Source organism: Urocitellus parryii, chromosome 7 (genome assembly GCF_045843805.1).
Source record: "Urocitellus parryii isolate mUroPar1 chromosome 7, mUroPar1.hap1, whole genome shotgun sequence".
Lineage (NCBI taxonomy): Eukaryota > Metazoa > Chordata > Mammalia > Rodentia > Sciuridae > Urocitellus > Urocitellus parryii.
In genome coordinates, this window is record NC_135537.1 from 121,718,249 (window position 1) to 121,731,918 (window position 13,670).

At 35.6% G+C, this 13,670-nt stretch overlaps 1 protein-coding gene across 4 annotated transcripts in view; it reads left to right on the top strand.

Moving 5' to 3' along the window:
• The window catches only part of Pigl (phosphatidylinositol glycan anchor biosynthesis class L), a 96,151-nt gene that overhangs the window by 6,190 nt on the left and 76,291 nt on the right, over positions 1 to 13,670 (top strand). For 3 of the 4 annotated variants that reach the window (XM_026411362.2, XM_077800732.1, XM_077800733.1), the window contains exon 2: positions 6,759 to 6,858. In XM_026411362.2, coding sequence (XP_026267147.1) covers positions 6,759 to 6,858 — 100 coding nt within the window. Of the gene's footprint in view, positions 1 to 6,758; positions 6,859 to 13,670 lie in introns of those variants that run through there. The other variant, XR_003302851.1, reaches the window with a different exon arrangement.

Sequence of the window (13,670 nt, forward strand, 5' to 3'; positions counted from 1 at the left end):
CACTTAAGTCTCTGGCCTTCAGCTAGGGACTTAGCTAGAGATACCAACCAGAACATCCACGTGTGGTATATCCAGTGTCTGTGTGTCTTAGGCTTCCTCACAGGTGTCCTGAGAAGGAATCTCTGCTGGGGGTAGTCATATTGTCTTTCATGACCTTGCCTTAGAAATCATACAGGGGCTGGGGATGTGGCTCAAGCGGTAGCACACTCGCCTGGAATGCGTGCGGCCTGGGTTCGATCCTCAGCACCACATACCAACAAAGATGTTGTGTCCGCCGAGAACTGAAAAATAAATATTAAAAATTCTCTCTCTCTCTCTCTCCTCTCTCTTTAAAAAATAAATAAATAAATAAATAAATTTTAAAAAAAAGAAATCATACAGTATCACTTCTGCTAACATTCTTCTTGTCAAGGAAATGTATCTCAATGATCTCTGTCTAGAATGGGCTTTTTTCTACTTCATCCTCTGAAGGAATTGCCTTTTGAAGGTCCTAGCTTTCGTATAAACATCTTATTTTTGTCTAAGCTTTTCTCCCTAACTTTAGATTGTCAACACGCAAGTGCCCTAGGATCAACAGAATAATACCTCTCAGGATTCACACTTACCTATTGTTTTGGTCCTTTAGAAAAAAGCCTTTGCTTTTCTGCTAGTTCAATCATACATCGAGAACATGTTTACCTTTATTTCATGTTCAGGTATTCTATACTAAGAGTGTTTCTCCAGGTATCAATACATCATGTTTCCTAAAGAAGAAATTATTTTTTTTGTTTCAGTTTAGTACCAGAGATTGAACCCATGGGTGCTATTTTATTTTGAGATAGGATCTCACTAAGTTGCTATGGACTTGCTAAATTTCTGAGGTTAGCTTTGCAATCTTCCTGTCTTAGCCTCCAAAGCTGCTATTATTACAGGTGTGCTTTATGGCATCTGGTGTATTAAGTTACTTATTTATTTATTTTTTAGTTGTAGTAGGATGTTTATTTATTTTTATGTGGTGCTGAGGATTGAACCCAGTACCTCGAACTCTACTACAGAGCCACAACCCCAGCCCCTGTTTTAGATTATTTGTAATAATTGCTTTTTAATTGATAATAATTCATCAAAGTAATATTTTTTAAAACTTTTTTTAGTTGTGGATGGACACAATACTTTTATTTTTATATGGTGCTGAGGATTGAACCAAGTGCCTCTCATGTGCTAGGTGACTACTCTACCACTGAGCTACAACCCCAGCCCCCAAAGTAATCTTTATTTAGATATATTTAAATCCATTCTCAAAAGTGTTATTTTCATCTTATTCTATTCTGTCTAACCTAATACATTTGGGATTTCTAAAAACATATGATCTTGAGTGTTGATTGCATCCTGCTAAAAATGGAATAAGGATCAGGGATTTGGTTCAGTGATAGAGTGCTTGCCTAGAATGCTTGAAGCTTTGCATTCAATCCCCAGCATGTCGGGGGAGGTAAAAATGGAATAAATTGGTAATACTTTAAAATATGAATTTTATTACTTTAAGGGAGTTAGAAAAAAATCAGAATATGACTCAAAGTTTATCTCACTGGTTCTTTTTACTAACATATATCTAAATACTTAGGTACTTTTCTCTAAAAGTTGTTAGTACAGTTATCATATGATCATACCAACCAAAGAATACGTAGACATCCAATGTGTAACTGAAAACAATTTATAAACTATTTATAAACACTGATGCTAATAGGTTAACTTGTAGGCTATTTATTAGACATATATATTTTTAAACATATGTTAACTTACCTTTCTCTTATAACTAGCTTAGAATGTATATGCCACATCACCTTATACATACCCTCTATTTAAAACTCATCAACTGTGTAAGTGCATATGAAAATGTTGATGTCAGTGGGTATGGTGGTATACCCCTATTGTCCCAGCTTCTCAGGAGGCTGAGGCAGGAGGATCATTTGAACCTAAGAATTCAAGTCTGGGTAACACAGCAAAACTCAGCAAAAAAAAACACAGCAAAAAATTGTTGATGTCTTACTGATTGCTTTTTTTAATTGGAGCATGTCACCCTTTTCAGAGCTTTTCATTATTTATGTAATGAGTTAGGTTTTTTTGCTATAAAAATAGGCAATTTGATTAAACAATGAAAAGCCCTAAAAGAAATGCTAATGAAACATTAGGGAAGAGATCATTTCAGAGACCAAAGAGAAAGAAATGCCACCGAGACAAAAAAAAAAAAAAAAAAAAAAACAGTAAAACAGAGCCTCTGAACAGTAAAAAGAAAAGAAGCAAGTATGAAAAAGAAAGTACAGTAGTACTAATCTGAAAGAAGTATAGAGTGGGGCCAGGTGCAGTAGCACAGACCAGTATACTTAAAATGATTAAAATGGGCCAGGCGCTGTGGCACAGACCTGTAATTCCAGCAACTTGGGAAACTGAGGCAGGTAGATTGCAGTTTGAGGTTTCAACCCTTACAACTTAGCCAGACCCTGTCTCAGGGTGTAACTCAGTGGTAGAGCGTCCCTGGGTTCAATCCTCAGTATAAAAAAAAAAAAAAGCATAGGATGGGAATCGTCAACAAATTTAATTCATTTTTGGTATTGAAAATACTTGCTGTAACATAACTGAGATGTGCTGGACTCTGTTCTGATTCTGTATACTTCTCATTCCATCTAATAAATAAATGCCTGCCATATTCAGAAAAAGATAGTTTCCCATATGTTTGGACTTGTTAATGACCAACTGCAAACAGAGAAGTTAACAAAAATTAACATTTCCAAAATTAAAGTTAAGATGAATGCAGTTTCTTTAGAAATAGTAAAACTTCTCCCAAGTACAGCTAGATTGGTTGATAATAGCATATGATAATATTTTTCTTTCTTTCTTTTTTTTTTTACTTGTTGATGGACACAATATCTTTATTTTTATTTGTTTATTTTTATGTGGTACTGAGAATCGAACCCAGGGCCTCATACATGTGAGGCAAGTGCTCTACCACTGAGCTACAACCCCAGACCCAATGTTTCTTGATTTTAGCTGGATAGATGTATGTATATTTTTTTATTTAAACAGTCCTTTAACTGTATTTGTTCATCAATTGTAAAGATATAATTTAAGTTTTATAATGATAACTCTAAATTAAAATATTTTTATTAATGTTTTATTAAGTTGTGGTAAAATATACATAACAAAATTTACAATTTTAAACATTTTTTAAGTGTTCAATTCAGTGGTAGTAAGTACATTCACAAGATTGTGTAACCATCACCTCTGTTTCATCATCTAAAATAAACACTGTAACCCATTAAGCAATAACTGTCCTCTCCTCAGCCTCTGGCAACTACCATTTTCTACTTTCTGTCTCTTATGAATTTAACTGTTACAGGTACCTCACACAAGTGAAATCATATAGTAATCATCAATTTATATCTATCTTAATGTTGATTAGAATAATTTTTTAAACTTCATCAGTGTTGTAGCAAGTATCAAAATTTTATTTTGTCTTATGGCTGAATATTTTTTATATATATATATATATATATATATATATATATATATATATATATATATACCAAATTTGTTTTTTCATTTGTCTGTTGGTAGACACTTAGATTTTCTACTTTTTGACTACTGTGAATATGCTTCTTTGAACAGTGTTACAAGTATGTTTCAGTACCAGTTTCTAGTTCTTTTGAGTATATACTTGTGAGTACAATTGTTCAGTCATGTGGTAATTCTGTTTATATTTCTGAAGAATCTCCAAACTGTTTTCCATAGCAGCTGTGCCATATCACATTCCCACCACTGGTGCACTATGGTTCCACTTTCTTTTGTTTCTTTTCAGGACTGAGGATGTAACTCAGGGCCTTGTACTTGCTAGGCAAGCGTTCTGTTACTGAGCTGAATCGCTAACCCCAGTTCCACTTTCTTTATATCCTTTTCAATGCTTGTAATTTTCTGTTTTCAGAACTATAGTCATCCTAATGGGCATGAAGTGATATGTTATTGTGGGTTTGATATGCATGTTCCTAATGACTAATGATGAGCATCTTTTCACATGCTTGTTGGTTATCTTCTTTGGAGAATGTTTAGTTAAATCCTTTGGCCATTTAAAAATTCTAATTTCATTTTTGAATCATGATTTCTTAAGCTAGGGTATGTAGACACATTCTAATGGAAGGGAATCAAGTCCTCTTGGTTTCAACTTCCTTTGGGAGCCCAGGCCTCTCTGTTTCAATATTACTGCCTCCTTCCTTTATCTTGGTAGTCACTTTTTGCTATCCCTAATCTCTTGACCACTTCACTGGTGCCTGTTTAGCCCTTCACTCTTTCATTGGTGATATATCAAAATCTTTGCATTAAATTCTCTCTTACTGTATGATATGGTTTTTGTTATCCTGGGTAGACCTTGACAAAGCATAAGCTCCCTCATTTTATTTTATTTATTCATTTATTTTGGTATCAGGGATTGAACCCAGGGGTGCTTAACCACTGAGCCACATCTCCAGCCATTTTTTATATTTTACTTAAGAGACGGGGTCTCACGGAGTTACTTAGGGCTTCACTAAATTGCTGAGGCTGGCTTTGAACTCACAATCCTCCTACCTTAATCTCCTGAGTGACAGGGATTACAGGTGTTGCCACCATTCCCAGCTCCTTCATTTTATAATGGGAAAAAACTTGGACCTTTTTTCTTCCAAATACATTTTTTTATTACTTGGTATTCAAGGGAAAACTGTACTGGAATTCCTGAAACTAAGAAGGAGGATCACAACAAGTTCAAGGCCAAACTCAGAAATTGTGCAAAAGTCTGTCTCAAAAACAAGATCCTGGGTTCAATCCCCAGAACCTAAAAAAAAAAAAAAAAGAATTTCTCCGAATTCATGTAGCTAGTGGGCAGCCAAATGTTGTGAGACCATAATACCTTGATTCTCAGTCCCTTTCTCATTCTAAAAAATTAAAACTTTCCAGCCAGACACATAGTGGCACATATCTGTAATCCCAGAAATTTGTGAGGCTGAGGCAGGAGGATTGTAAGTTCTAGGTCAGCCATAGCAATTTAGCAAGGCTCTAAGCAATTTAGTGTAACCCTGTCTCAAAATAGGGATGTAGCTCAGTGGTAAAGTGCCCCTGGGTTGAATTCCCAGTACTGCTAGAAAAAAGAAAGAAAGAAAACTGAGGGGAAAAGTATGTCGAAGACAGTCCAGAATTAAAACTGTTCTCTACAGTTTTTTTAGGGTGTTAGTCTCTTTGTCAGATACAATGTAATGACTGTCTCCTATTGAGACAGTTCATATCTAGGGTAACCCCAACTCAAGTTGAAGGGTTTCACATGGTAGTTTTTCTTTGAGTTACCTGTAGTAAGCAGAGCTTCTCTTAAAGTTCTTCATGAATACCTACAGTATGCTGAATATTAGGGATGATACAAGTTTCATCACATGACTTTTAAGGTCAATGACATTTACAAGTTAATTAATAATTTGATAATGGAGAAAATTCATAGTTAGAAGTAAAATACTGGACATGATTACTTTCCAGGGAAAATAGAAGAAGGCATTTGACATATGATCTGGATGATAAAGATGAATTGTAATTCAGAAAGAAACAAAGAGGAAGCAGGAAGTAAAAGTAAAGAGTTCGTGGAAAGAAAAAACTAACTCAGTACCCAACTGGGTACACTGATATGTTATCTCAAATTACCCTCCAGAAAACCTTATGAGCTTAGCTATTTTAGAGGTAAAGAAACTGATCCCAGAAAGTTAAGTAACATGAATAAATCACAGGTCATTATTTGTTGGAAACTTGAATTAAGGGGCTATATTAACTAGGTAGTTGCTTACAGTGAATGTGCAATTTAAATGGTACCAATTTCATTGTATTATTTATAAGACTGCAGAGGAGTCCTATATACAGAGGGAAGATTATTCTCAGGGACTGTAGTATATATGTTGGGAAAATAAAGAATACAAAAACTTTGGATATACATAAAGTTTGGTTTTGAATACCAAACTTCAAGAGAGGATGTTTTCCCAAATGGTGCCTGTACATTTTCTTATAATACCCAGGAGTAGCACCCTCTTTTTTCATAAATGTTAGATAGTTGATGATTGGTGTGTGTGTGTTTGTGTGTGTGTGTGTGTGTGTGTCTGTGTCTGTTGTCTGTGTGTGTTTTGTTAGGGATCATACCAAGGGCCTCAAGTACACTCGACAGGCTCTCCACCACTAAATTATACCCCAGCCCAGGAGTCATAATTTAAAGCAGCCCAAACTAACAGTGTCACAGACCCCAACTGTCCTGAGTGATTAAATAAAGGTCAATTCTAAATCTTCAAATGCCTTGTATTCCCTCTATGACTGAAACGCAGATGACAAGCATACAGTTAGAGAGACAGACTGACAAGCATGTAAATGATGATTCTAAAGAGTATATTGCTGGGGGGCTGGGATTGTGGCTCAGTGGCAGAGCTCTTGCCTCACAAGTATGAGGCACTGAGTTCTGTCCTCAGCACCACTTTAAAATAAAGGTATTGTGTCCATCTACAACTAAAAAATTAAATAAATAAAAGTATACTGCTAGTAGTCTTCTCATAGGAATAGTTTATAACAAGCTTAAGTATTACATTTTCTTCAACTCCTTATTATAATCACACATTTTTCAGGTAGCTTAAATCCTATAGGGAACAAATGGGATGAGAATAAACAGGGAAAAGAAGAAGAAAAATAAACAGGTCTCCACTGTTAAAGAAATCTACTACTATATTTGTTATTCTCAGGAAATTACTACAATCAAGGAGAGATTCGTAAGAAAGAACTTTTGCAGAGCTGTGATGTTTTGGGGATTCCAACCTCCCAAGTTATGATTATTGATAACAGGTAATTTATCTTTTTTTTTTTTTTTAAACACAAGTGGAGCACAACTTTTCATTCCTCTGGTTGTGCACGATGCAGAGTCACACCATTCATGCAATCGCACATGTACATAGTGAAATAATGTCCGTCTCATTCCACCATCTTTTCCACCCCCACTCCCTCTCCCTCCCCTCTGCCCAATCCAAAGTTTCTCTATTCTTCCCCCTCGCCCTTTATAAATCAGTATTCACTTATCAGAGAAAACACTTGGACTTTGGTTTTTAGGGATTGGCTTACATCGCTTAGCATATTCTCCAAATCCATCCATTTACCCACAAATGCCATAATTTCATTCTTCTTTTAAGGCTATATAAAATTCCAGTGTGTATGTGTGTGTGTATGTGTATTTATATATGTATGGTATATATACACATGTGTGTGTGTGTGTGTGTGTGTGTGTGTGTGTGTGTGTTTTGTTAGGGATCATACCAAGGGCCTCAAGTACACTCGACAGGCTCTGTACCACTAAATTATACCCCAGCCCAGGAATCATAATTTAAAGCAGCCCAAACTAACAGTGTCACAGACCCCAACTGTCCTGAGTGATAAAATAAAGGTCAATTCTAAATCTTCAAATGCCTTGTATTCCCTCTATGACTGAAATGCAGATGACAAGCATACAGTACACACACACACACACACACACACACACACACACACCCCACAGTTTCTTTATCCATTCGTCTACTGAAGGGCATCTAGGTTGGTTTAGGTATTGTGAATTGAGCTATAAACATTGATGTGGCTGCGTCACTGGAGTATGCTGATTTTTAAGTCCTTTGAGTATATCCCAAGGAGTGGGATAGCTGGGTCAAACTGTGGTTCCATTCCACGTTTTCTAAGGAATTTCCATGCTGCTTTCCAGAGTGGTTGCACCAATTTGCCTCCCACCAGCTTATGGTTGCTTGTATTTTCTTTTTGACTAGAGTGAAATAAGATCTTAGAGTACTTTTGATTTGCATTTCTCTGAATGCTAGAGATGTTGAACATTTTTTCACATACTTGTTGATTGATCATATTTCTTCTTCTGTAAAGTGTCTGCTTAGTTCCTTAGCCCATTTATTGATTGGGTTATTTGTTTTTTTGATGTTAAGTTTTTTGAGTTCTTTATATATCCTGGAGATTAGTGCTCTAACTGGATGTGTGTGTGATAAAGATTTTCGCTCATTCTATAGGCTCTCTCCTCACATTATTGTTTTCTTTGCTGAAAAGAAGCTTTTTAATTTGAATCTATCTCATTTATTGATTCTTGATTTTATTTCTTGTGATTTTTTAGGAGTCTTGTTAAGGAAGTCAGGTCCAAAGCTGACATAATGAAGACTTGGGCCTACTTTTTCTTCAGTTAGGTGCAGGGTCTCTGGTTTAATTCCTAGGTCCTTGGTCCACTTTGAGTTGAATTTTGTGCAGAGTGAGAGATAGGGATTTAATTTCATTTTGCTGCATATGGATTTCCAGTTTTCCCTACACTATTTGTTGAAGAGGCTAGCTTTCCTCCAATGTATGTTTTTCCCCCCTTTGTCTAGTATGAGATAACCGTATTTATGTGGGTTTGTCTGTGTGTCCTCTATTCTGTACCATTAGTCTACATATCTATTTTGGTGCCAATACCATGCTCTTTTTGTTTCTATAGCTCTGTAGTATAATTTAAGGTCGGGTATTGTGATGCCTCCTGCTTCATTCTTCTTGGTAAGAATTTCTTCGGCTATTCTGGGTCTCTTATTTTTTCCAAATGAATTCCATGATTGCTTTTTCTATTTCTATGAGGAATGTCATTGGGATTTTAATTGGAAATGCATTAAATCTGTATAAAGTATAACGCTTTTGCTTTTTTTTTTTTTTTTTTTTTAGTAGTGCTGGGGATTGAACCCAGGGCCTTGTGCATGTAAGGCAAGAACTCTACCAACTGAGCTATATCCCTTGCCCCTGTATAACGCTTTTGGTATAATGGCCATTTTAATAATATTAATTCTGCCTATCTAAGAACAAGGGAGTACTTTCTATCTTTTGAGGTCTTCTTTAATTTCTTTAGTGTTCTGTAGTTTTCATTGTAGAGGTCTTTTACCTCTTTTGTTGGGTTGATTCCTAAGTTTTTTTGTTTGATTGTTTTTGTTTTTTTTTTTTTCCCTTTGGTGTTGTTTGTTTGTGGCTGTTATTTTCTTTCACTGATGTACAGAAATGCCTTTGATTTATGGGTGTTGTTTTTATACATTGCTACTTTGCTGAGTTAATTTATTAGTTCTAGAAGTTTTCTGGTGGAATTTTTTGGATCCTCTAAATATAGAATCATGTGGTTAGAAAATAGTGATAGTTTGAGTTCCTTTTTTCCTAATCATATTCCTTTAATTCCTTTTCATCTGCTTAATTGCTCTGGCTAGAGTTTCAAGTTCTATGTTGAATAGAAGTGGTGAAAGAAAGCAGGCATCCCTGTCTTGTTCCAGTTTTTAGAGCAAATGCTTTTAATTTTTCTCCATTTAGAATGATGTTGGCCTTGGGCTTAGCATAGCTAGCTTTTACAGTGTTGAGATATGTTCCTATTATCCCTATTTTTTTTTTTTACTGTTTTGAACTGTATTTTGTCAAATGCTTTTTCTGCATCTATTCAGATGTTCATGTGGTTCTTATTTTTAATTTTGTTGATATGATGAATTATGTTTATTGATATCCATATGTTGAACCTACCAACCTTGCATCCCGGGATAAACCCCACTTGATCGTGGTGACTATCTTTTTTTAATATGTTTTTTGGTTGCAATTTGCCAGAATTGTTTTTTTATTGGTTGTTCACAACATTACAAAGCTCTTGACATATCATATTTCATACATTAGATTGAAATGGGTTATGAATTTTTTATGGTTATGAATTTTACCCCAAATGCAGATTGCAGAATCACGTCGGTTACACATCCACATTTTTACATAATGCCCTATTAGTAATTGTTGTATTCTGCTACCTTTCCTATCCCCTACTATCCCCCCTCCCCTTCCCTCACATCTTCTCTCTCTACCCCATCTACTGTAATTCATTTCTTTCCTTGTTTATTTTCCCATTCCCCACACAACCTCTTATATGTAATTTTGTATAGCAATGAGGGTCTCCCTTCATTTCCATGCAATTTCCCTTTTTTCTCCCTTTCCCTCCCATCTCATATCTCTGTTTAATGTTAATCTTTTCTTCCTGCTCTTCCTCCATGCTCTGTTCATAGTTGCTCTCATTATATCAAAAAAGACATTTGGTATTTGTTTTTTAGGGATTGGCTAGCTTCACTAAGCATAATCTGCTCTAGTGCCATCCATTTCCCTGCAAATTCCATGATTTTGTCATTTTTTAGTGCTGCGTAATATTCCATGGTGTATAAATGCCACATTTTTTTTATCCATTCATCTATTGAAGGGCATCTGGGTTGGTTCCACAGTCTAGCTATTGTGAATTGTGCTGCTATGAACATCGATGTGGCAGTATCCCTGTAGCATGCTCTTTTAAGGTCTTCAGGGAATAGTTCGAGAAGGGCAATGGCAGGGTCAAATGGTGGTTCCATTCCCAGCTTTCCCAGGAATCTCCATACTGCACCAATTTGCAGTCCCACCAGCAATGTACAAGTGTACCCTTTTCTCCACATCCTCGCCAGCACTTGTTGTTTGACTTCATAGTGGCTGCCAATCTTACTGGAGTGAGATGGTATCTTAGGGTGGTTTTGATTTGCATTTCTCTGACTGTTAGAGATGGTGAGCATTTTTTCATGTACTTGTTGATTGATTGTATATCCTCCTCTGAGAAATGTCTGTTCAGGTCCTTGGCCCATTTGTTGATTGGGTTATTTTTTATCTTATTGTCTAATTTTTTGAGTTCTTTGTATACTCTGGATATTAGGGCTGTATCTGAAGTATGAGGAGTAAAAATTTGTTCCCAGGATGTAGGCTCCCTATTTACCTCTCTTATTGTTTCTCTCGCTGAGAAAAAACTTTTTACTTTAAGTAAGTCCCATTTGTTGATTCTTGTTATTAACTCTTGTGCTATGGGTGTCCTATTAAGGAATTTGGAGCCCGACCCCACAATATGTAGATCGGAGCCAACTTTTTCTTCTATCAGACGCAGAGTCTCTGATTTGATATCAAGCTCCTTGATCCATTTTGAGTTAACTTTTGTGCATGGCGAGAGAAAGGGATTCAGTTTCATTTTGTTGCATATGGATTTCCAGTTTTCCCAGCACCATTTGTTGAAGATGCTATCCTTCCTCCATTGCATGCTTTTAGCCCCTTTATCAAATATAAGATAGTTGTAACTTTGTGGATTAGTCTCTGTGTCCTCTATTCTATACCATTGGTCCACCCACCTGTTTTGGTACCAGTATCATGCTGTTTTTGTCACTATTGCTCTGTAATATAGTTTGAAATCTGGTATAGCTATACTGCCTGATTCACACTTCCTGCTTAGAATTGCTTTTGCTATTCTGGGTCTTTTATTTTTCCATATGAATTTCATGATTGCTTTATCTATTTCTACAAGAAATGCCTTTGGGATTTTGATTGGCATTGCATTAAACCTATAGAGAACTTTTGGTAAGATCGCCATTTTGATGATGTTAGTTCTGCCTATCCATGAACAGGGTATATTTTTCCATCTTCTAAGATCTTCTTCTACTTCTCTCTTTAGGCTTCTGTAGTTTTCATTGTATAAATCTTTCACCTCTTTTGTTAGGTTGATTCCCAAGTATTTTATTTTTTTTGAGGATATTGTGAATGGAGTGTTTTTCCTCATTTCCGTTTCAGAAGTTTTGTCACTGATATACAGAAATGCCTTTGATTTATGCGTGTTGATTTTATAACCTGCCACTTTGCTGAATTCATTTATTAGTTCTCGTAGTTTCTTTGTAGACCCTTTTGGGTCTTCTAGGTATAGAATCATGTCGTCTGCAAATAGTGATAATTTAAGTTCTTCTTTTCCTATTTTTATGCCTTTAATTTCTTTCGTCTATCTAATTGCTCTGGCCAGTGTTTCGAGAACTATATTGAATAGAAGTGGTGATAGAGGGCATCCCTGTCTTGTTCCAGATTTTAGAGGGAATGCCTTCAATTTTTCTCCATTCAGAATGATGCTAGTCTGAGGCTTAACATAGATTGCTTTTACAATGTCAAGGTAAGTTCCTGTTATCCCTAGTTTTTCTAATGTTTTGAACATAAAGAGATGCTGTACTTTGTTGAATACTTTTTCTGTGTCTATCGAGATGATCATATGATTCTTATCTTTAAGTCTATTGATATGGTGAATAACATTTATTGATTACCCTATATTGAACCATCCTTGCATCCCAGGGATGAATCCTACTTGATCATGGTGCACAATTTTTTTGATGTGCCTTTGTATCCGATTCGCCAGAATTTTATTGAGAATTTTTGCATCTAGGTTCATCATAGATATTGGTCTGTAGTTTTCTTTCTTTGAGCTGTCTTTGTCTGGTTTCGGAATCAGGGTGATGGTGGCCTCATAGAATGAATTTGGCAGAGCTCCCTCTTTTTCTATTTCCTGAAATAACTTGAAAAGTATTGGTATTAATTATTCTTTAAAGGTTTTGTAAAACTCCGCTGTATACTCATCCGGTCCTGGGCTTTTCTTGGTTGGTAGTCTTTTGATTGCTTCTTCTATTTCATCCATTGATATTGGTCTATTCAAATTGTGTGTATCGTCCTGACTCAGTCTGGGCAAATCATATGACTGAAGAAATTTATCGATGTCTTCATTATCTTCTATTTTATTGGAATATAGGTTTTCAAAATAATTTCTAATTGTCTTCTGTATTTCTGTAGCATCTGTTGTGATATTGCCTTTTTCATCCCGTATGTTAGTAATTTGAGTTCTCTCTCTTCTTCTCTTCGTTAGCATGGCTAAGGGTCTGTCGATCTTATTTATTTTTTCGAAGAATCAACTTTTAGTTTCGTTAATTTTTTCAATAATTTCTTTTGTTTCAATTTCGTTGATTTCCACTCTGATTTTAATTATTTCTTGCCTTCTGCTACATTTGCTGTTGTTTTGCTCTTCCTTTTCTAGGGCTTTGAGATGAAGTGTGAGCTCATTTATTTGTTGGTTTTTCCTTTTTTTGAGGAATGACCTCCAAGCGATGAATTTCCCTCTTAAAACTGCTTTCATTGTGTCCCATAGATTCCAATATGTTGTGTCTGTATTTTCATTTATCTCTTAAGAATTTTTTATTTCCTCCTTTATGTCTTCTGTAACCCATTGATCATTCAGTAACATATTGCTCATTTTCCATGTGATGTAGGATTTTTCCTTCCTTCTTTTATCATTGATTTCCAGTTTCATTCCATTATGATCAGATAAAATGCATGGTATTATCTCCACCCCTTTATATTTACTGAGGGTTGCCCTATGGCATAATATATGGTCTATTTTTGAGAAGGATCCATGTGCTGCTGAGAAAAAAGTATATCCACTTGATGATGGTTGATATATTCTATATATTTCAGTTCAGTCTAGGTTATTGATTGTGATATTGAGTTCTATAGTTTTTTTATTCAACTTTTGTTTGGAGCATCTGTCCAATGGTGAGAGACGTGTGTTGAAGTCACCCATAATTATTGTGTTGTAGTCTATTTGATTCTTGAACTTGAGGAGAATTTGTTTTATGAACGTCGCAGCACCATTATTTGGTGCATAAATATTGATAATTGTTATGTCTTGTTGGTGAATGGTTCCTTTTATCAGTATATAATGTCCTTCCTTATCTCTTTTGATTAACTTAGTCTTGAAGTCGATTTTATTC